Source organism: Podarcis gaigeae, assembly GCF_964106915.1.
Source record: "Podarcis gaigeae genome assembly, chromosome: 15".
Lineage (NCBI taxonomy): Eukaryota > Metazoa > Chordata > Lepidosauria > Squamata > Lacertidae > Podarcis > Podarcis gaigeae.
The window spans coordinates 37,461,716-37,485,675 of record NC_139692.1 but is presented as its reverse complement, the minus strand read 5'-3'; the positions used below and the strand labels follow the sequence as shown (position 1 = coordinate 37,485,675).

Sequence of the window (23,960 nt, the reverse complement as noted above, 5' to 3'; positions counted from 1 at the left end):
GACTACTTGTAAAATGTAGTGATTTCTAATGTGGATATTGCCATAATTTCCCCTTTTTCGAAGGGGAGCCAAATGAGCAAGGGACCCAGGGTACACTCTGTGAATTACCACACAATGTTTTGATATCCACTGACGTAAGGCTTTATCCACACTTCCTCCTGTCCTGCCCCCAGAGTGGAAAAAAACATTATTTAGTGCTCAATAGGAGTAAACAGCAATTCAGGTTTTTCCACGGATTGCCATTTGTTCCAGTTTAGTGCCAAAGAGCAGGTATTCCCTTGGGAAGGAGCAGGGCAAGGGGAAAACCACTCAAACCTGTGCTTTTTACACACAGGACAAGAGCAAGGTGGAGAAGTCCTAGATTCCTTCAAAAGGGAGTTATTAACAGGATCTTGATGGCTTTATGGAAATTCTCTGTTCATTGGCACTGTACCATTGCACAACATTTTCTTAAGATTAACAACATGGGAGGGTATTTTCTTTCGCCTTCTGCTTCTGCATTTCTCCAGGGTTGGCCACTGCAGCTAGCAGGATGCTCAACTTAGTTAGGCCTTTCGCCTGACCCAACATGGCTGCCCTTATGATCTTAATCCTTAAACATTTACAGGTGGAGGAACTGCACATTTTTAATCTTTGATGTTTTATCGTGTTTTTCATATTCTGCTGGGAGCAGCCCAGAGTTGCTGGGAAATAAAATACTATGATTACGATTATGATTTTCTGGCACTTAAAAGAATCAGGGAGCTCCCCAAATTCTTTTAAGTGCCAGAAAATAATATTATATATAGTAATAATATATTACATATATATATTTACACACACACGCACAAGTTTTGGAACAACTAGCTCTAACGTGAGCCACCTCAGCTTTTAACAGTTCCTTTTTCCAAGTTACATTTGCCCCCTTCCGCAGAATGGTCTCGCCCAAGAGCTAGCTTATTTCATTGAGGTGGGCCCGTTCTATTTCGGAAGAACAGACCTCAATACGGATTCCCTCCCTTTCCCTTACCCAATCCGCGACTCTCACGTAAGGGGCGTGGCCGCGGGGCCCTTAAAGGCCACGCCCCTCCTTTATAAACCTTCCCGCGGCGGCCATTTTGTCTCAGTCTTTAGCTCTTGCGGCGCAGCGGAAGGTGCCTGGGAAGCATTTGGAGTCTTTCGTTCCCTTTGCTCCTTTTTTTCATTCTTTGTTCAGAGCCGGTCTGAAGGGCGGCTCCGTAGATGGCCAGCTTTCCCCCGAGTGTTAACGAGAAGCTCATTGGTGAGAGGCGCCCCCTTTCGCGGAGAAGGGAAAAGGGATTGCTTATTATGTTTATTAACAATGCTAATAATAAAAGGATCGAAAAGGTGGCAAAGGAGGGGAGGAAGATGGCTCAGAGGCGTTGGTTATGGTTCGTGCTGCTTGAAAACGCTCGTTGGCAGCCGAATTGCAGGGCTTGCTTTGAAAGATGCGATAGGACTCTGCTCTTAAGTGGGTTGCATCCAGGGCGATTCCTTACTTGGAGTAGACCCATTGAAATGAATGGGCATGTCGGAATCGGGTCACTTGGTTTCGAGGGATCTGCGGCGAGTAAAGCTAACGTTGGATGCAACCCCAGGTTTGCAAGGGATCAAGTAAAACATTAGTAAAGGGAGGGGTACGGGAACGTGCAGAAAACTGGCTTACGAGCAAATGATTTTCCTTATACAAAATAAAACGAGCACGTCGTTCCTGTTGCCTTTCTGCACAATTCGTTGGAAGTTGCTTATGCCCGCGCGTGTACAGTTTTGCATATGTGGCTTAAGCTTGGAATAGGCCCAATATAGGAGGAAATGAGGGCTGCTGGAAAAAAAACGTGGGGTTGAAGGAGAGCATCTTGGTTGTTGGGGCTGTAATCATGGCGGTGTGCTATTATTAGCAGTGTGATTTGGTGTGCTAAATTACGTACACCTTGCTTTTGTTTTGTCTTTTGGGACGGGCTTATCAAGTTATGAATGCCATTAAAGAAATTATAGGGGAGACAGTTCCAGGCCAGGCTCTCGCAGGCTGCTTTGTTAGTCCTACGCAAGAGTAGACCCATTTAAGTTAATGGGCATGACTGACTTGCTTTCAGTGGGTCTCTTCTGAGTAGAACTGAATTGGACAGAGCCCAATGAAATCCATAAGCCTCAGCCCCCCCCCCCGCATGCTCGAATTTTAATTACTTGTGACCACCTCCTTCCTACAGCCTTCTAAAAGCAGTAGCTTAAGGGTGTTGGGTTTCCCCTCAACCTTTTCACTCCTCTGTAATTTGAGAGTTGTGTGGTGGGTATGGCTGTTGCATTTGGAGGCAGCATAGAAGCATTTGACATAGCACTGGAGAAGTAGATTATAAAGTGGATCCGGTTGGGTGTGGTGGGGCTGGGCGGTGGTGATAGAGCAGCCTAAAGAACTTTAGGAGAGCAGGAGGGTGACAGGCAAAATAGAAAAACAAGTGCTGCTAAATCTGAGACAGAAGCTAGCTGTGGGCAAGCGACTGGGTTTATAATCAAGAGTGGGGATCCTGTAGCCCAGCCCCAACTTCTCTTATCTCTAGGGCTGAGGGGAGTTGGGAGCCCCTCACCTTTTGTTGGGCTTCAGGTTCACCACTTCCTGGTGTGCAGGAGACATTGTAAGGTCTCCAGCTTAGGGAGATGCCATTGCATTTTATCCAGGTGCATGTTTTGTGTGTAGACTGCTCAAAACTTTCCAGAAGATCATAAAGCGATATACTGGGTGTAGCCTGTGATAATCATCTCTGATAACGAGGAATAAAACAGCGCACACATTTTGGCTCGTGGGATAACCTCAAGGAAGCTCTTGTTTCCTCAGAATGAGAGGTGCTTTTTTGTGAAACACTGAGGAAGGATCTAGTGGTGACTGGGGGGGGGGGCGAAATCTGGTTGTAGAGATTTTAAACAATTCCTTCAATGATTTCAGGGGCTGTGAGAGTACAGAAAGCTGCAAAATGATTTTTTAAATAAAGCATAGAGAGCAGGACTGTAATGTAAATTGCTTGCATGCAATTTCCTTCTGGTTTGACCGAGGAGTTAGGGGAGTATTTCAAAGCCCAAAAGAGGAACAAGTCTGTTCCGCATTGAAATTCTTTTGCAGTTAGTTGTACATCTGCACGGGCTTGCAGTGTGAGTGACTCTGATTGGAAGTTGCGTTAAGAGTCAGAACTGAGTCAGAACTGCTGTGTGTCAGGTGAATTTTTTCTTCTCCCTTCCCTGCTTTTCCCTCCTTTTTTGGGGGTGGGGTGTCAGCCTGGAACCTTCCACCCCTTCACTCATCCCAAATAAGTGAAAGAAATGGAGGAGAAATTCTTGCTGGTAATACAAGATGCCCAAATTATCTCGCTTGCTAATTTGCAATGCACTTAAAATGTGGATTATTATTTTTTACCATGTCTTTCCCCCCTTTTTTTAAAGAGACCTATGGGTCACCAAATAAGGGTAGGTTTTCAGCTTTAGGGTTTGCTTGCTTATTGCCTTTTTGGGCATGGATAGCACTGCTGCCATTATGTATGCTGAGTTTCTCATGTACACAGCCCCCTCTCCCCCTCCTCCATTTACATATGCAAGTGGAGCTCAGTGGGGAATGAGTTACCCTGCCTGTAATGTTCATTTACCCTGCGCTAAGGGATTACTGACCCTGTATTAACTGAAAACAAGCTCCCTTCTATCTTCATTCTCATCTGTTTTATGTTCTGTTTGTAATGTGGCATTTGGGTTGAAAGAGAAGCAAACTTGGATTCTCAATCTCCTCCTCCCTTGTTGCAGTGAAAGAAACTGCTGTGTGTCCACAGGGGGAGGACACATTTAGTGGAGGAAAATAAATGATAGGTTACTTTTAGTGACATCTTTTTAAAATGTCTGTGGAATAAACCAGTGAAGGCTGTTCATACTTGGGTGATGATGTAAGGCAAGGGAATAATTCCACTACAGTTTTTTCCAGTGGTGACTTCCATTTCTGCAAATGCATTGTTTTGTAAAATTGGGTAACAAGATGTTAACCGAAAAAAGTTATTTCTTATTTTATATACATTTTATGGTTTTCTGTTTCTTGTAACTAAGAAATAGAGCGTGAGTTTACTTTTATTGTTACTCCCAATCTTTTCCCCCTCTTGTCTTTTTTAGATATGTAAGCTGGAGGTCAGTCTTTTCATTAACATATGTAACTAACCTGCTTTGGGAACCCTTTTTTTGGGGGGGGGGGGAGCAGAAATACTTTAAAGAAGTATAATGCCAGTCAGATGAAGGCAGTTTCTATTTTTGTAATTAGCTTTCCCCCTCCCAAGCCCCTCACTGAAACAAATCTATTTCTAAATGGGATAGCATGAGTGAATGGTAAATCAGATTAGACATCATTCAAGAATGCTAAATAGATAGCTAGTCCGTTTTGCGTTCTGGGGGAAATGACACCCCCCAAAAAAAAGTCAAGTGCTGTAGGAAGCCTCACTGAACAGTGCGGATTACTTCTGAGCAAAGGTTCATAGGATTGGCCTGCACAGAAACTCAGGCTTGGGGATAGTAAGAGAATTAAATGCTTTTAGACTAAAGTGGGTTTAAGTGGAGCCATCCTTTCTTTGGTTTACTGAAAAGGGTCAGGCGTAAACCCTCTTGAATCAGAGCTAGGCTTCCTTTAGTAGATACTATTGTGAAGTTTGTGCTTGTGTGTAGACACAGGTTCTGCACATGCTTCTCCATTTGTCATCTGCAGGCATATAAAGACAGGAAGTGCTTTTTAAAAATCTAGGCTACATCAAGACAGACTTGATATTGTGTGTGTGTGTGTGTGTGTGTGTGTGTGTGTGTGTGTGTCAAATACCAGCAAGAACCCTCTTACAAAGCAGCACTTCTCAAAGTGTGGGTCCTAATGTGTTCCTGGTTGTGGGCTTGGTATTATTCAAGAGCAGGAATGGAGACCTGTGGCTCTCCAGATGTTGGACTCCAACTCCCATCAACCCCCACCAGCATGGCTAGTGGGGTAAGAATTATGGGAATTGTAGTTCAACAGCTTCTAGAGGACTGCACATTTCCCATCCTTCTTCTATAGAGATGCTGCAGTTGTGATTAGTTTAGATTACCTTCACACTCCTAGGATGCTATGAGTCCTTCCATTTCAATCGACTTTTTTCCTTTCACTAAACCAGCAGCACTTCATTCCTGACTTTTAACAAGTCACCTCCCTCTGTCATCCTTAAATTCCATTCACATGAATGCTGTGTCGGATCAATAGTAAAAATCAAAAATCAAAACGTATTCACTGTTGACTACTGATGCGATGATTCAGTAGCAAGGGTTCAAAAAAGTGGAGTCGGAAGCATATTGGATTTCTGGTTTACGCTTACAAATGGTGCATTCTCTTTTTTAGGACGATCACGGACAGTGGGAGAACTTTTAGCCCCAGCTTCTCCTTTCGACAAAAAGTGTGGGCGTGAAAACTGGACGGTTGCCTTTGCTCCAGATGGCTCCTACTTCGCTTGGTCACAAGGCCATCGCATAGTAAAACTTGTTCCTTGGTCTCAGTGCCTGAATAATTTGTGAGTACAGCCTGTTTTGAAAATAGCTTTGTTTCTGTTCGTCGTGTGTTCTTTACAGAAATCTCTGGAAAGAGTTGTGTTGAAAGCAGATTTTTAAAGTTAACAGGCAGTCTGCTTTCTACTCGAAAACAAATTGTGTCATTTCAAAATAATTGGTTTTGCAAGTCTGTGGTCCTCCAGATGGTGCTGAACTCTATAAGGAAAAGAGCCTGCAAAATCAGGCCAATTGCCCATCTAGTCTAGCACACTGTTCTTCACAGTGGCCAAACAGCTCCTTCTGCGAAGCCCAAAAGCAGCCGCACCCTCTCCAATTACAATGGTGAGCCACAGACATTCATTATCCAACAGGGGAGGTAGAATTTCAACTCTCCAACCCTCATGAACCCAGTTAGCACAGCTGATCATCAAGGATGATGGGTGTTGTAGTGGGAAAACCACAGGTTCATTACCCTGTGCTAAGCCATGGCTTAGTGTGAGATGTGTATACATGTCCTCCTGCTCATGCAACTGGGAGAAAGCTTTTGTTTTCCCTTAATCATGATTTGTCATGCCATCGGATATAACAAACAGATTAATTTCCAACCAGACAGCTTCAAATTGTGGTTTCTGAAGCTGGCCAAAAGCGGAAGCTTCTGGATGCATAATTTCAGCAGTGCAGAGCGCATGAGCCTAAAGCTTGCTGCAACTCAATCATGGTTTAGCGTGGCATGTGTGAGCATAGAATGCAAACCAGAGGTGTCGAAACAATTTGTTTAGTCTGCTTTTTAGGAGGAACGACCCAATCATTGCTATTTAAGTTGCTTGCAAGTTGGACCGCAACTCCCAGTTGGAACTGTGCACGTCTTCAGATTTTTCTGTGCGGTTTCTGTACTCAGAAGTTACGCACACAATACTTTACGTGCAATGTGTGTGTTTTACGGGGAAATGCACTGACAAATGCATATTCCATGCCAGTATACAATTTAAAAGCAGGCTTTTCATGTGTCCTTTCAAAAAATGCACTGAACGCAACGGACCTTTGGTTGCACACCAGCAAGACTGAAGTAGGACTGAATTAGTGCTTAGTCCACCCCCTTGTGCAAGCACAGCCAATGTGTAAACTAGGCAAAAGAAGGGAACTACCTGAATGGAACAGTGGTTAACCTGTGACCCTCATCGGCTCCAGTTGACATGCCAGTGATCAAGAATGCTGGGAGCTGTAGTCCAGAAACAGCTAGACAGCTGCAAGTTTCCCACAGCTATGGTGAGATACATCGGGAGCTGATGTATACCATTCAGTATTGTCTACACTGATTGGCAGTGACTCCAGGTTTTCAGACTGGGAACATTCCAAGCCCTACCTGGAGATGCCGGGATTGAACTAGTGATCTTCTCTATTCAAAGTAGATGCACATCCCAAAACAAAAGAGGGAGAGAGAAAAGACCCATAAGTCAAGGCATTAATTCAGTCCTACTTCAGTGTTGCCGGTGTGCAACCAATGTTCCATTGCATTTTTTGAAAAGGGCACATGAAAAGCCTGCTTTGGGCTTCCTTGTTTTCCATGCAAGGGCCACTCATGTCCTTTGCAGATTAACTCTCAAGTTCCATGGGATCTACTCTCAGGCCACTATCGCACATACCATGCCAGCCTTACGAAGGGAGGTGTCCATGGTAGAGACTGTACAAACCATACTTCATTTTGATGGTACCTAATGGGGGTGGGGGTTGGATTAGGTGACCCTGGGGTCCCTTCCAGCTCTCTGATTCTGTGAATCCAGAAGCATTCCTGCCTCTCAGTGTTGAGGCAGAGCATGAGAGCATGGCCATCGTGGTTAATAGCCATCGACAGCCCTCTCCGCCTCCATGAATTTGTCTCATCCTCTTTTAAAGCCACCCAGTTGGTGGCCAGCACTGCCTCCTGGGGAAGGGAGTTCCACAGTTTATGTGCTGCATAAAAGCTAACGTGGTCCAGTGGACAGAGGTCTGGAGGGTTCATCCCACCTCCATGTTCAGTGCTTTCTGCTTTGGTTCTCGCAGTAGCAGTGACCCAATTCATAAAGTTAATGGGGAAATAGTAAAACCTTTACTGTTGGAATTTGTTAGTTTCCCCCATACATTGAACAAGTTTTCATTAGTAGGTTGGCCTACTCTGCATGGAGAGAATATTATCCATAGCGCCCCCCCCCCCCACACGATGGTTTGGGCTACAACTGGTGACAGCTCAATGGTCAGGGATGCTGGAAGTTGCAGTCCAAAGTATCTGTAAAGCATTAGGTTGGGAAAGCATGCTGCATATTGACTTGTTTTATCAATGTTGCCGTTTGTGTGTACATCTTCCTTCTAAAAGATTGGCTTGTTTTTCCCTCCCAGTTCATTGCATGGCGTAAAGACTTTCACCAATTTAAGCCATTCCAAACTTTCGAGGCAGAACAGCAATGGAGACCAGAAAAACAAGCCCAGCGAGCACGTCATAGATTGCGGCGACATTGTCTGGAGTTTGGCCTTTGGATCTTCCGTGCCTGAAAAGCAGAGCCGGTGTGTGAATATAGAATGGCACCGGTTCAAATTCGGCCAAGACCAGCTTCTCCTGGCAACGGGCTTATCCAATGGTCGTATCAAAATATGGGATGTCTATACAGGTAAGCAGCGTCCTGGTAGTAGAAAATAAATTCAGTTTGCTTTCTTTCTAAGAACCAGGGGAAGGGAACCATAAAATGTGATTCTGATGCCTGAAAGGGCTCCGCTTGTCCCTGTGGACCAATTTCATGGAGGGTGGATCTGTCAATAGCTTTGGGTTGTGGCAGATAAATAGAACTTCCAGGTTTGAAGTGATGGTGGATCTGAGAAATGAAGGGGCGGGTTGCTGCCATGATGACATAAAACCTCCCTTTTGATTTCATCAGAAGGATTTCCCCCTCCGAGCCTAATAGCCACATAGGCAGAGAGGGTGCGGGACTGATGGAGGGGCCTGGCACACCTGACCTGCAGGCCTGTGGTTGTGCTCATCCCCAATGACTCTGAACTTTCCTTGAATTATGCTGGGGAAGTATTGGCCCGTAGGCCACTCTTGGCATGCCAGGGGATCCAAATTGACAGCCCACAATGCTGTTCCATCTCGTATCATCTGATGAGTGGGAGGATGTGGCAAAATCCTTCCTTGGCTATGCGCATCTGTCCCCAGCAGAGAATGGATGCACAGCCCAACTGAGCAGATGATGAGGGGGGGGGATAGGTCATGCTCAGTTTGGCAGGATCCCATGAAAAATGGATTGCATCAAAAGTCCAACTAAAACAGAAGACAACTTTGTTTTCGCAGCACCTTGCAGGTGCTTTGAAGTCCTGATTTCGGGGTGTCACCATTCTGCTGTCAAAGTCTTGATAATTATCTGATCCATAGAGCCGAAAAATGACCGGCTTAAGTGTTGAGCTAGACAAATTCTTGGTTGTAATGTTGCACACATTTTGTACCAGTCATTAGCGAGATAATTTGGGGGTTTGTGGTTGCGGTTGCTTTTTTATTAGTTGTCCTCTCTGATCCCTTTAAAATGAATTTCTTTGATCGCTGGAGACTGTCTTTACAGTGGCAGTTTTCACCTAGTTAGCTTCTGGTCTGGGTGAAAAATATGTACCTTTAGAACGGAAATTGGAACGATGCACTGCATAGGACAATGTTTAAATGTCAAGCAGGCTGCCAAGTTCCTTGAGTTTCAAAGTAAATCTTTGCACTGCTTAGAAGATAAGCTTTCCTGGCATCAGGTCTAAAAGCTTATCCAACAGATAACACAAGCATATTGGCTTAACTGAAATATGTTTGGGATCAACAAATAACGTATTAAAAGTACTGTGTAAGACAGCCTTGCATTTAAGCACTGGCCTGGTAGCCATAGACAAGAAGGAATTTGATAGAAGGCCTGTGGGTGGGCGGAGAAGAGATGGATTACACCATACTTCCAGGCTGGTAACTGTTACTTACAAGACTGGCACAATATTTGATTTATCAAAGGATATGTATCCTGCCCTTCCCCTCCAAAGTGGATGTGTTTAAACCTGCTTACCTGTATGTAATTTGTTTCCCAACAGCCCTAAACATTAATAAATATAAAGTAACACCCTGTTACTGCAAAGTACACATCTGCAGTACACCCTGCACATTTAAAGCACCCCCCCAATCAAGGCTTGGGAACTAGTTTTCCCATCAAAGAGCTATATGCAATTTCTAGTGTCCTTAACAAACTACAGTTCCCATGATTCTTGGGGTGGGTTTTTTAAAATGTGTATTGTGTATGTAGCCATTGTAACACATCAAGGCTTTTGTTTGTTTTTAACAATATTAAGTATTTAAAATGTTGATACAGAAGGAAGAATGCCAACCTTTCCCCCAAGAGTTGCAGTAAGAAAAGAAGCCTTTTGCTCTTTGTTCCTGACTTTCCAGGTTTAATTTTAAAATATTTTATTCCAACAGGAAAGCTCCTCCTTAATTTAATGGACCATACAGAAGTTGTCAGAGACTTAACCTTTGCCCCTGATGGCAGCCTGATACTAGTGTCTGCTTCACGAGACAAAACACTAAGAGTATGGGACCTGAAGGATGATGGTATGTTATCAGGAACGTTTTGCGTGGCGTAACAAACAACAGGGACATGATTTACTGTCTAGCAATGGAAAGGGACGCGGGTGGCGCTGTGGGTAAAACCTCAGCGCCTAGGTCTTGCCGATCGCATGGTCGGTGGTTCGAATCCCCGCGGCGGAGTGAGCTCCCGTCTTTCGGTCCCAGCTCCTGCCCACCTAGCAGTTCGAAAGCACCCTTAAGTGCAATTAGAAAAATAGGTACCGCTTTATAGCGGGAAGTTAAACGGCGTTTCCGTGTGCTGCTCTGGTGCCGGTTCGCCAGAGCAGCTTCGTCACGCTTGCCACGTGACCCAGAAGTGTCTGCGGACAGCGCTGGCTCCCGGCCTCTAGAGTGAGATGAGCACACAACCCTAGAGTCTGTCAAGACTGGCCCGTACGGGCAGGGGTACCTTTACCTTTAATGGAAAGCTATGATGCATTAGTAAAAAAAATTTTTTTTTGATGTTTTGAGATTGTTTTCTTTATATACAGCGGGCTCAAATGGTTATTTGTAGAGATGTTCCCAGTGTCCCAGATTTGTCTGTCTATAATATCTGCCAGCCTTCCAAAATTGTCCTCGCAGACAAGCATGCACACATTAGATCTAAATTCTTGACTAGAAATTAGACTTGCGAACCACACCTTGATCCTTGTTTGCAAACCAGAATTCTAGCTGGGGTTTTAGAGTTTCTCATTTTGGATAGAGCAGCTTTTATTTTTGTTAAGTAGTGTATGTGTATGTGTGTATGTATAGAGCACAGATACTCTCCAGCATTTTAACTTCACTCCCAAAGGCACTCTCCTCCATTGTCTCTTGAGGCAGACAGATGTCAACAGCAGCAGCACAGATAAATCATGGACTCAAGCTGTTTAGGGCTTTGGCAGGTTCTCTGAAGGACTGCCTTCATCCAATCCTGCCTTCAAGCTTAGCTCTACCGCAAGGGCCAGATCAGCTAGGCTGGCATGCATAAGAGACCAAGCCTTCTTGGTGGTGGCTCCCAAAACAGTAGACTTCCCTTCGGTGGCTTTGTGTCTTCAGCTCTTGCATTTAGGCAGACCTTGAAGATCTTCCTCTTCGTGGCAGCCTTTCCCTGATTCCGAAAGAAGCTTGCATCTCCAAAACTAACCTGTACATGTGTTCTGCTGTGACTCTTTTCCTTCTGCACTTCCTTCTGTACCTATTGGGGGAAGGACCATGGTTAGAGCATCTGCTTGGAGTGCAGAATGTCCAAGGCTCGATCTACAGTTAGGGCTGGATGTTGGAGTGTTGATGTAGACAATACTGAGCTTGATGGCTCAGTACTTTGTACTTTCTTTGTACTTGGCTTTGTGAGGCTGTAGCTCTTGGAAGCACCTTAAAATATTTCAAGTAAAATATGAGTGTTGGATACTAAACTGGCTTTATTCCCTTCCCTTTCATTTCCCAGGAAATATGATGAAAGTATTAAGAGGGCACCCAAACTGGGTCTATAGCTGTGCTTTCTCTCCAGATTCTTCCATTCTCTGCTCTGTGGGGGCCAGTAAAGCAGTAAGTATCAAAGTTTCATGTTCTTCAACCTGTCTTTGATTGTGAGCAAAGAATTATCTTGAATCTTAAGAATAAAGCCAGCTTGTGCTCTGTGTCATGCTGGATGATGATGATGATGATGATGATGATGATGATTTAAGGAATTGCATGACAAAAACATGTGTAGTAAATTGGCACCAGGCTTTCGTTCGGTTATCATTTACTGAGCTGAACTTTTTATTGCTTTTAGTCTCAATAAAGTTGAGGAATCTTGCAAAGTAGCCATGCATATCTCCATCTGTTCCATGACTTAAAAGAGAGAGAGAGAGGGCACAAACGTTTTGCTTAAGAAAGGAATAGTTTTATAGTAATACTTTGTGACTCCTGATATTCTGCTGTCACGCTCATTTGAAAGATTACTTTTCCAAAGCCTGGGCTGCTGATCTTACTTGACAGTAAAATGTCATTCTTGGACAGTTTCCAACAAACTGCCCCTGAGCTCTCAGTGCTTTGGAAAGGATGAGCAGTGAGTTTTGCATCAAACTGTGTTGTGCTGCCGTACTTGCAAAATGCAACACAGGGCAGTCAAAGAACATAGAGTGAGCTGCTTCTTTGTATAAAGCAGGAACAAGGCACCTGTCGCCCCCCCAGGTGTTGTGGGGCTATAGCTCCCATCATCCCCAACCACTGGTCTTGGAGGGGGGGGATAAGGACTGGCCAATGCTGCTAAGGGCGAGAGCCCAACAACATTTGGGAGGCTGAAGGTTCCCATCCCTGATATAAAAGTCTAGAATAGTGCTAAGTCTATAAAGTTGCAGTCCAAGACATGCTTATTTGAGAGCAAGCCTGCACTGAATTACTTTCGAATAAGCATGCTGGGATTTGAGTTGTGTATCTTCTGTTCAGTTTAATATTAGAAAACTCCAGGTAGGGGTAATAGAAGGGTGGACAACTTGTATCGCCTGAAGCGTGAGGACTGGAGTTTTGTTAGAATCTGGAACCCTTAAATCCCATTTTAGGAGTTAAGTTTCTAGTCCACATGTTGGGCAGAAATTCTGAAAGTATAAAATTTACGCTTTTTTCAGAAGTTAGGCCTGAGTTGACTTATTACAACCCAGAGCCACCAGTTGCGAAATCAAATGTCACAGAATAAATTCACCAGCCGCCAATTGTAATGTTTTGTCACATGGATTAAAATGCCGGTGCTGCGTCTTTGAAACTTTAATAAATATTGTTTTTTTAAAAAAATAAAATGCCGGTGCTGCGTCTCTTTATCAACTACCCACCCCTGAGACGGCCTTCGGGGTCGAACAAGTTGTCCATCCTCCGGGCTAGTAAAAATTGTGGCTTTCAAAGTTAGCAGCTTGAAGGTTAGCAGAGAGATAGTGTCATTTGAAAAAGAACTATAAAGAAAAGCCTATTGTGATTATTATTATTATTATTACTACTATTATTATTATTTTAAAAAAAGGAAGCCTAGATAAGAAAGACTTATCAGTAAAGCCCTTTAAAATAGAACAGATGTAGATGTATGCATTGATCTTTTTTTTAGGCTGTGTGTTTTCCATAAGCTTCTTGCTTTCCCTGTCACAGGTGGTGGCAGCAATATTGGTGTGATTGAGGGTAAGCTGGCACCACTCAGACAAGCGCACATTGGTGTTAGCTGGGCAGAAACAGTGGCATCTCTGGCCACCAGGCTGGAGGCGAACTTTACCATAGGACGAAGTAACCTTGCATTCGACTGCAGGGTGTACTGTACGTACGCAGGTGCTGGTTGATGTCCACTTTCTGCTTCCCCCTCCCCCTTTCTTTTCCTTTTTATTTTATTTTAACGTTGGTAAAGAGATCCTCTGGCTCCTCTTAAAATTTTAACAATAGATATTTCCAATTCCTATGGAATTCTGGAGTCTCTTAATAAAACTGAGCCGGTCCCTCGTCGCTTATTGTGACGGACTTAGTAACGAAGTTTCAGTACAGTACAGCAGTGGCGTCACTAATTAATATATTTATTTACACCCTGCCTTATTTCCCCACCTCCCGGACCAGTTTTATGTTGATTATCTCTGCCTGTTCCTAAAGTTCAGGGTGGCTCAACAATTTTGCATACATACATAATATATTTATTTTAAAAACGAAAAAATATTCTATTCCGTAAAAAGGCTAAAAATTATATGCCAACCTGTTTTTGTAGCCACAAACCTTTGCTAGCTTGTTGATTGTATTACACTGAAATTTGTAGTGCAATTTTAAGATCTAAATTTTCCTGCACATGCTTAAACTTACTGACTACAGTATTAAGTATACAACTGCATGTGAAGTGTGCTAAGCCGTGCCTCTTTGTGTAAACTGCTAATTACTGAGACCTTTTTAAATTATTATTTTTTAAAAAAAAATCTTGGCAAATAGCAGTGCTTGATTTTTATTTTTGTTCTTTTTCTTAAAAAAATTAAGCTTAAAATGTGTAATATAATAAACTTGGTTTAATTTCTGGGTTTTTTTGCCAAAGTCATGTCGTTTGGCTGTGACAATTCCTTTTTTGCTTGCAGTATCTGTTTCTCTTCCTAGGCTGACGTTGGCGATCCAAGCCTATTGTAAACAAGTGATCTTAAACTCACAGGGGATTCCACGGGAGTAACCATATGTTAACCTTACTTTTTTTTCTGTCTGTATATTTCTTAAAATTTTGTTAGTTAATTGGAAGGGGGGGGGCGGATGTTAGTACTTAACCCAGCTACTGTATACATATCTATATATTCTTTTACTTAAAACAGTTAAAGTAATAACATGGGATTCAGTAAAACCACCAGTGTTGATGTAAACGTTTTAATTTTTTGGCTTATTTTTATAAATAACACTTAATATGCATGTTTGCTTTAATTTAAATAATTCTGAGTATGGCACTGAGCATTTTCCGTAATTGTAGTAATTCTTAATGCTTGGCTTTAGTTGTAATCCTCAGTAAAACTAGCAGAAAACGTAGTTTTGCAGGGAGCGGGGTGGTGGGAACATGTTGATGAAATGTCTCCTCTGTGCCTGGGCATCGCTATAACATGAGCTTGTTTTGATTGCAGGTGTTGCTTTGGGATATGGATAAGTACACTCTCATCCGAAAACTGGAAGGGCACCACAACGATGTTGTAGCCTGCGAGTTTTCTCCTGACGGAGCTTTACTGGCTACGGCATCTCATGACACCCGCGTTTGTGTCTGGGACCCGCACACTGGAGCTGTTCTGATGGAGTTTGGGTGCGTGAGTTGGGTGGAGTGGGCACAGGGATAATCTTAAAAACTTGCCCACCTTTGGCATTCTTTATTTTACAAGGGCAGCCTCTGCTTAGATTTGTACCAGGTTAAAAAGAATTGGACGAAGCCAGGAGCCGGTGTTGTTCATCGGACAGTTCTCGGCTGGGAGGGAGGACTGGGTTCAGGTCCCACCACTGCCAGAAATGCTTTCAGTGGCTTACTTTAGAGAAGCGACTCCAGTTCTCCAGGTGTGAAATAGGGATTAGTGAATAGCAAAATAGAAACTTGGGGACCCCAGTTCACTAGTAGAGAACACGCTCTGCTGGCACACATTAAGAATGGAGTGTCAGGCGGGGTACAAGGCTTGAAAGACTCTTCTGCTTGGAGGCCCCAGAGACTACGGCTAATCACTGAAGATTCACCAACTGGTGCCCAGCAGACGCTTCGACTCCCATCGGCCCCAGCCAGCATGACCAACAAATCGGGGACAATGGGAGTCGGACGTTCAGCAACATCTAGAGGGCACCAGGTTGGGTAAAGCTGGTAACTGTTTTTATTTCATAAAAGTTGCGCACTGCTTGATTGGTTTTTGTGTGTGTGTTTTAACTCCTCAAAGCAGTTGACATACCTTCATGCCCGTACGTGTGTGTGTGTGTGTGTGTGTGTGTATGCGCAAGCCATGGTTCTCTTGGCTTAACTATGGCTTGTTTGTATATTCAAACCCACCCCAGTCAGCTAGCTTATGGTCAGTTTGTGGCCAACAGAGCAGAATGTGGAACTGACTTGCATCTAATGTTAGTCTTTCTTGGGAGCAGACACATTGAAATTAAAGGACACGAGTAACTTAGATCTGTTAACTTCAAACTTAGATCCATTAATGTACAAAGGCTGTGTGTGCCCGCCTTCCATTCCAAATGCATGGCTTCCCTCAAAGAATCCTGGGAGCTGTAGTTTATCCCCTCACAGAGTTAGAATTCCCAGCACCCTTAGCCAACTACAATTCCCAGAATTCTTTGTCCCTTAAATACATGGAGCGTACACAGCCTTAGTCCTGGCAAGCCCTGTTGATTGGCTTTTGGTTAATGATTAAACGCAGAGCAAATGTCCCGTGAACCAAAGTTCTTAATTTCATCCTCAGGCATCTGTTTCCCGCACCGACTCCAATATTTGCTGGGGGAGCAAATGACCGCTGGGTCAGATCTGTATCTTTTAGCCACGACGGACTGCATATTGCGAGTCTTGCCGATGATAAGTAAGTATGGCAAAGCACGGCTTGGTTCCGCTGGTTCTTGCTGGCTGGGAAATGAACTTTTGTGTAGTGTCTTTGAGGGTGAGGGAAGCTTTCCCCATCGCGGATGACCGGCGCTTGAATTAGGCAGATAAGGGGAAATCGGCCAGAATTATTTACCTACGCAACCCGAGGGTCTTCAAAGCGCCCCACAAGCACACAATTTTAAAACGCAGTTGAATGCAATAATCAGATGAGCTGCACAATGAAACAGCACAGTCAGCAGGAGAGAAGATGAAACTTTAAACTCAAATTAGAATGCTTAGGTGGTGTTGCCTTGCTGGTGATTATGGAATCCTCAGCTGACTTGGCCCAGTGATCAGGGTAATGGAAGTAGCAGCTCAGAATACCTGGAGGTCACAAATTGGGAAGAGTGGTGTCTGTAATAACTCGTGGGCAGGTAAATAAGAGCCATGGAACCTCAGATTGTCTGCTCAGCCACATCAAGCCCGCAGCAAGAAAGAAACTGGGGCAGAAGCTAGAGTCACGACTTCATCTGAAGTTAATTGAGCAGTTTCTCAATATTGAACAGTCGTCTGGCAAGTTAGAACCTGCTCCTATGTAAACAGTCATTATGCAATAGGAGACAATCTGACAGCTGGGCATGTGGCTTTCCGGCACCTTTGTCGAGGGGTTGCTGAAAAGTGCCCTGTCACAAGACACAGGAGTGGGCTCACTTGCGCAAGCAAGCTTCCTTCTAAAACCTTTCTGCAACATTCCTGGAGACCTGACACATTTTATCATTGAGGTATTTAGACCTTTGGTCTGAATTTCCTTGAGCAACGTGGGGGGGGGGAGTATTGCTTTGACACGTGGCAGAATGAGGAGGAAGAATACCGGGGCTGTATCGTGGTATATACCATTTCAGACTGCATTTAGGGGGATCCCTACATTGCCTTCCGTTATATGACATTAACCATGGGCTTGCTCACTTGCAGTGGATTCAGTCACTCAGGACTTCCTCACCTGATCCATGCAGATCCAGGGGGTGGGTGTCATCATCCCCAACCCACCTCTTCACACATAATCGGTGAGGATCGAGGAGGAGGAAAATTTTACCTCCCCCATTCCTTTTCCTCACTGGTGCCAAAATCAGCAGGTTGGGTGGATACAGTGGTGCTTATCCATCTCCTAGGCCAGGGATTAACTATTCTTCCTTAGAAATGGATTGCAGGCGTCCTAAACCTTGTGGCTTTCCTAAGGCCCTGCCAGTGAGGTCATGCTTGGCTTGAGTCCAAACACACCCAACGCGGGAGGCCTGGCTGGATCTCCCAAGTGTATTTTCTCCCCCTTTAAACTACAGGCAGCTTCAACTTCAATTCCAGCCGTTGTGCAGAGGCTGGGGTGTCTAACCTCTTCCCCGTTGCTATTTCAAGGTTTAGGTCTCCAAGCTGCAGCACGCACCCCCTACCCTTCCTCCCTCCCTCCCCAGTATTGGCACAATATTTTCCTGGTGTTTCAGCAGGTTGACAGGAGGTCAAGAAAACCGGAGGAGGACTGGCAGTGGGGAGAGGAAAACTTAAAACGCCCATATTCCCAGATCAAAATCCCGCCATTTAAAAGATTAACAGGGTGGGGGGGAAGTGATCCAGTTTTGTATTGCCTGCATCACATATGATTGAAGGGCCCTGTACAGTTCCCAGCTAACTGCTTGGGTTGTCAGCCAACCGTGCTGCATCAGCTCTTTGCTGCGGCACTTGCAAACCACCAGGACCTTCAGTTTGCAGTCCAGAATGCCCTGGCTTTATTTTGGACCAACGGCTAGAATGTGCATGTCGCCTTAGGCCTCGCATCAGTCCCTGCTCCTCTTGCTGGCGCTGCAGTGAGACGGCTTCGTCAATTTGCTCATCTTCATCGTCCCTCCCTAGATGTCTTCAGCAACCAACGGAGCTGCATCAGCTTCCAGCTGTTGCTCAAATTAAGCATAAAGTTTAGCAGTGATGATAAAATAGAGGCTGTCAACTTAACCTGTTTGCTCTCTTTTCAGGATGGTGCGGTTCTGGCGAATTGACGAAGACCACCCTGTCCAGGTTGCACCTCTGAACAATGGGCTTTGCTGTGCCTTTTCTACTGATGGCAGTGTTCTAGCTGCTGGGTAAGCCAACCTCAAAGTAATAATAATAACCGCAAAACATGCATACTCCACTGGCATGGCAGTTTCTTAAAAGGCAAGTGGATATTTTAAAAGAAGACCTCTCTTATGTTATTTATATATAAATATATGCACTGGGGCCTGTTTCTCTAGTTGCTGCTTGGAAGTAACTACTTAAAGCAGTCGCCATCAATGCTGCTTGATAGATAATCCTTGAGTAAAGAAATGTGTGAGCCTTTGATGGCAGTAAATGGTTTTGATCTGGAGAGTTTCCTCTTTATGACGGAAGGGCTTTTTTTCTGTTGAAGGAAGAGAACCTTTTGACCCCACTCAAATTGTCTACAGCTATTGTCAATCACACCATCCAGATGTTGTTGGACAGGGGCCAGCAAACATTTTCAGCAGGGGGCCGGTCCACTCTCCCTTGTGGGGGGCCGGACTATATTTTTTTTGGGGGGGGGGGAATGAATTCCTATGCCCCACAAATAACCCAGGGATGCATTTTAAAATAAAAGCACACATTCTACTCATGTAAAAACACGCTGATTCCTGGAACGTCCGCGGTCCGGATTCAGAAGGCAATTGGGCTGGATCCGGCCACCGGGCCTTAGTTTGCCTACGTATGTTGTTGGATATGGGGCAGCAGGTTGGCAGGGCTGGTTCTAGACCAGTGTTTCCCAAACGTCAGCTGTTTTTGAACTGCAAATTCCCTCATCTCTAACCACTTGTCCTGCTAGCCAGGGATGATGAGGATTGAATCACATGGGGTGTTAGGGGAGCCTAACCGACTTCCATGTTTCATTTTGCTTTTGCCTGCAGGACGCAAGACGGAAGTGTGTACTTCTGGGCCACTCCCAGGCGTGTTGCCAGCCTCCAGCACTTGTGCCGCATGGCCATCCGGCGAGTGATGCCCACCAGCCAGGTGCAGAATCTGCCTGTCCCTCCCACAATTGTGGCTTTCCTTTCCTACCGGATTTAGAAAGTAAATTGGAAAAGGGGAGGAGGAGAGCAGTCTGTCTGGCACGTGGGCGAAAGAGAACCTCAAGCTTTTTGTAAGCCTTTTTGAGCTGAACACTTCACATGCTTCGGTCGTTATTTTTCCTTAAGAATAAAGAAGGGGAGTTTCCTTAAAGACGGTATTTATAGAGAAGATCAGTAGAGGTGTTTCTGAAAGCGCCAGACTTTTCTAAAGAAATTCTAACTGTGAAAATCTGTAAATAATTAGATGTTAGCTGCTATGTATTACCCGTGTATATCATTTGTGATTGCTTTTTTAATGTAGAATATAGCATGTATATAGGCATGTGTGTTTGTGTGTGTATGATACATATATACGTGTGCACACAAACACACACAGATATATATATAGATTCTGGAGCCACAAGCTGTATTGGTGCTGTGTATAGAGTGGTGTTTGTGGCTCAGGGATAGGAAAACAAAATTTAGTGGCTTCTGTATGTTGTGCATTTTTGGCAGGGGGCTCTCAAAATGGGGCCCTGGGTTGTGTACATCTTGTGTAGCAGAAGGAGTGAATTTCCTTGAGGCCCACAGCACGGGAGAGGAAGAAAGCTTGATTTACCAGACACGTGTCATCTTCAGGGAGGCCTTAATTTTGCCACAAATTGAATGGTGAGTGTCCAGGATCGCTTGGGGTCCTTAAACCTTTGAAATCCAGCTACTGTATTAAATCCTGGCAACTTCTCTATCAGATGTGACTTCTTCACAGGCTCAGGGTTCCCACCCTCCACCCCCCACCCAACACTTCAGTCAACCTTTGTCATTTAAAGGGGGTGATAACTGGGTGAACTACCAAAGACATGAAACCATTCTTGTTTTCATATGCTTTTGCCTTCTGTTCATCTGGACTTGCAGATACAAAGAATGTATGCATTGCATAAAATGCCTGATTATATATATTTCTTTTTTTGTATTAAAAAGTTGTTACAAAAAAAATACACCACCCTACAGGGTTTTTGAAAAGCTGGTTTGTTTGTTTGTTTTGTGTGAGCTTCATCTTGAGTTTGAAAATGGGAATGACAGAGAAGAAAGCAAAGGAATATGTTTGCTGACTTCCTTTTCCATCTAAATCTGGTGTGGGGGAACCTTTGCTGAACCGACAACTCCCAACTGGCCATTGAAATGTTAGGAGGGCTGTTGCCTAACATTTCTGGCTCCCAACAGTGAAGAGAGACAGTAGCTGTCATAATAATAATAATTTATGATTTGTACCCCGACATCTGGCTGGGTTTCCCCAGCAACTCTGGGCAGCTTCCACAAAGACCAAAAATACACTAAGATGTCACACATTAAAAACTTCCCTGAACAGGGCTGCCTTAAGATGTCTTCTGAATGTCAGGTAGTTGTTTATCTCTTTGACATCTGATGGGAGGGCGTTCCACAGGGCGGGCCCCACTACCGAGAAGGCCCTCTGCCTGGTTCCCTGTAGCTTGGCTTCTCGCAATGAGGGAACTGCCAGAAGGCTCTCAGCGCTGGACCTCGGCGTCCGGGCAGAACAATGGGGGTGGAGACGCTCCTTCAGGTATACTGGGCCGAGGCTGTTTAGGGTTTTAAAGGTCAGCACCAACACTTTGAATTGTGCTCAGAAACGTATTGGGAGCCAATGTAGGTCTTTCAAGACCGGTGTTATGTGGTCTTGGCGGCTGCCCCCAGTCAACAGTCTATCTGCCACATTCTGGGTTAGTTGTAGTTTCCGGGTCACCTTCAAAGGTAGCCCCACGTAGAGCGCATTGCAGTAGTCCAAGCGGGAGATAACTAGAGCATGCAGCACTCTGGCGAGACAGTCGGCATCATGGCTAGTAGACATGAATTTCTTTTGTCGCATGAATCTTCCTAACACTCTGGTTCACTGGATCTCCCCAAATTCTAGAGGTATGAGCAAGGAAGAAAAGCATCTCACTATATCCCCATTTCACCACCCCATAATCCTGTCTCAGTTTACTTGCCTTTCTAAATGTTTAGCTCCAACTCTCATATCATTTCGGGCACCTTTTCCGGTTCTGCACTGCCATTTTAGTTGAAGCAATGGAATACAACACAACATTATTCAAAGTATGATCTCGCCAAAGTTCTGTATAATAGATTGGTGGTGAGCTGGGAGGGTGGCGCAATTTCTAGGAAGGCCTTTGAGCCCAGCTCTTGGGATTGTCTCTGCAATCTGCCTGTTACTTCCCTTTATTCCCGTGGAAGAGGAGATGAAGCAGCTGCATCCGGTTAACAGGAACTGGCTGCAAAACGGGAACTTCAGAGCTGTGAAGCACGAATCACGCTGAAGGGAGAACCATGGCAGCCTGAGTGCCAGGGTGAAAACAATCCTTTGCTTGGGGGGCGGGGAGGAGGTAGAGGTAGATTTCTATCCCTTTGCATCCCTGCCAGCTGTCAAGAGACCCAACTGCTCGAGTTTCTTGAGAACAGTGGCTGGAAGCTGCTGCAGTACAAGCAGTCAAAATAATGATTATAAACACTGCAATGAGCTGGCCTACTCGCAAAACTCCCTCCAAAATGCATGGGGCGCAGTGCCCATTACGAAGCAGCTGGTGTTAAGTTTAATGAAGCAATTAATTTGGGAGCTAGACTTTGGATTCAGAGGCAATGGCTGGGTGGGGGGCACTAGACCACAGCCAGTTTTGCATTTGTGCTGGGAGAGTGACAAGGTCACAAGGCTTTTCAGGTTTGCCAGTGCCCAAATGCCTGGGGGACTAGCTTTGCTGCCAATAGGAAGTGAGCAGGACCCTAAGATGGCGTAAGGCAAGAAGGGCTGCAGCATGTTGGCAAGTAGCACACTGCAAGAGCATGTGCACTAGGGCATGATGGGAGTTGTAGTCCAGAACATCATGAGGGCACCAGGTTGCTGAAGGCTGAAATGCAATAGAAAGTTAGCCTGCTGGGAAGAACTGGGTTGCCCCCCACCCTCCATTTACTTCCCAAGGGTAGAGCTATGGAATAGACTCCTGGGGGGAAAGGCCTAGACCAGCCTTTCTCAACCTTGGGTCCCCAGATGTTGTTGGACTACAACTCCCATCATCCCTCAGCTCTGGCCTTGCTAGCTAGGGGTGATGGGAGTTGTAGTTCAACAAAATCTGGGGACCCACAGGTTGAGAAAGGCTGGCCTAGACTCTTGCCAGCGCTTTTTAGAAAAGAGGTGCCTGTACTACGTACCCTTGAGTGCCCCCAGAAAAAAGCACTGATTATTATTATTTATTATTGGAGCAACAATTGCAACCCACTATGCCAGTACAATAGACTCTGAAGAAGCTGAGTTAACTAGCTCAAAGAAGAATTCAGGCTGTCCTTGGAGATGTTGGGTTTTTATCTTGCTTTGCTCAGAGGACTGGACTGAAGCGGCTGGTGTATTCGGATCGGAGTGGAAATTGCCTGTGTGTGTTTCTGCATGGAGTGGCTCTGCATTGCTAAGTCTGCAAAATATATGCCAGGCTTTTTGTTTGTTTGCTTTCTGCAGTGCTGAGTGATCCTGGGAGTGCCTTTGAGCTTAGCCAAAACCCATGTTCTAAATGTGGGGTTATTTTTACCATCTGCAAAGTGTGCGGAAACATGCAATAAAAAAGGAATAAAATGAAAAATCAGGAGGGAGAAAATAAAATCTGATTCAGCTCTGAAAGGAATGACAAGGAGTTAGAGCCCTTAAACATCCAAAGTAATGGGATTGTCACTTTAGAAATTAAGCACAGGATAGGAACCACTTGGCACAAAGAATCCTGGGAATTGTAGTTTACACCTTACAAAGGGTTCCCCCGATATTAGTCCTACTCAGATCACACCCATAGTGAACAATGGGCAGGATTAACTTGGGTGCATTAATTCCAGTGCATCGGCTCTGAATAAAACCAAATAAAACCCAGAGCTACAGTCCCTGGCGCCCTTAAACTACAGTTCCCAGTATTTGCGTGGAAGGAGGGAATGCACTTTAAATGTATGGTGTATACACAGCCTAAAGCGACCTGACCTGGGATGACTCCTTGAGGAGCCATGTCATCATCAGGGCTGCCTAAACTTGGGGAAAGGGGCAGGATGTTAACCCAGATTCTGTACCCAGAAAGAAGATCAAACCCACAGTATATGAGTTTGCTTATCATGAGAATCAAGGAGGTAGCTGGACAGTAGGCATGGAGAGGAGCCAAAAATTGCTGTGCCCTCAAGCTCATAATCTAAGAGACATGACACAAAAGGAAAACGTGCTGGGAGAGAGGAGGAAAAAAGCAAGCTCGCACACACCAATTTTTAATTTCGGAGAAGCTGTAGTGAATAGCAAAAATGGGAAATTGGAGAGAAGCCAAAAGTTGCTGGTTGCTAGCTTACTATGTCAGGCCCCAGCTTGCACTCATGAATCCTGGTTAAATCCCTGCAGACCCTGTCAGCAGACAGTTTTGACAGTGGGTTTAGTTAGGCAGTCTTCCTATACCTCCCAGACTGGCGGGCTCATTTACATTTACCTTTAGATAAGTAATCAGGACCTCACTGAGAGGCCATGGAAATGTTATCAGCAAGGCTGGCCTTGTCTAACCACTGGAATGTAAGTGGTGATAACGGAGGCCATTTTGAAATGCTGGTGTGAAGTTTGAAATCTGGGAACAACTGAGGAAGTTTGGGGGCATTTTTTTTAAGAGGGCAGATATTTCCCCCTCCCCTCACAACAGATCAATGCGTCGCTGAAAGCCTTAGCCTG

General features: G+C 44.8%; 2 protein-coding genes across 4 annotated transcripts in view; both read left to right on the top strand.

Moving 5' to 3' along the window:
- Window positions 1-23,960, top strand: part of EVI2A (ecotropic viral integration site 2A) — a 172,653-nt gene that overhangs the window by 125,613 nt on the left and 23,080 nt on the right. The window lies entirely within an intron of this gene.
- WSB1 (WD repeat and SOCS box containing 1) lies at window positions 1,097-20,212 on the top strand. The gene is made up of 9 exons (XM_083714713.1): window positions 1,097-1,261; window positions 5,375-5,543; window positions 7,894-8,162; window positions 9,986-10,117; window positions 11,559-11,659; window positions 14,710-14,882; window positions 16,018-16,131; window positions 18,155-18,262; window positions 19,079-20,212. Exons 1-9 carry the CDS (start codon window positions 1,222-1,224, stop codon window positions 19,236-19,238), a joined length of 1,266 nt encoding a protein of 421 aa, XP_083570839.1. The 5' UTR covers window positions 1,097-1,221; the 3' UTR covers window positions 19,239-20,212.

What these genes read in the sequence shown, in the direction of transcription:
- WSB1 (XM_083714713.1), top strand. Translation starts at nt 1,222, where the DNA reads ATGGCCAGCTTTCCCCCGAGTGTTAACGAGAAGCTCATTG. An exon ending in GCGAGTCTTGCCGATGATAA is followed by an intron (nt 16,132 to 18,154) that starts GTAAGTATGGCA and finishes CTCTCTTTTCAG; the next exon opens with GATGGTGCGGTTCTGGCGAA. An exon ending in GGCAGTGTTCTAGCTGCTGG is followed by an intron (nt 18,263 to 19,078) that starts GTAAGCCAACCT and finishes TTTTGCCTGCAG; the next exon opens with GACGCAAGACGGAAGTGTGT.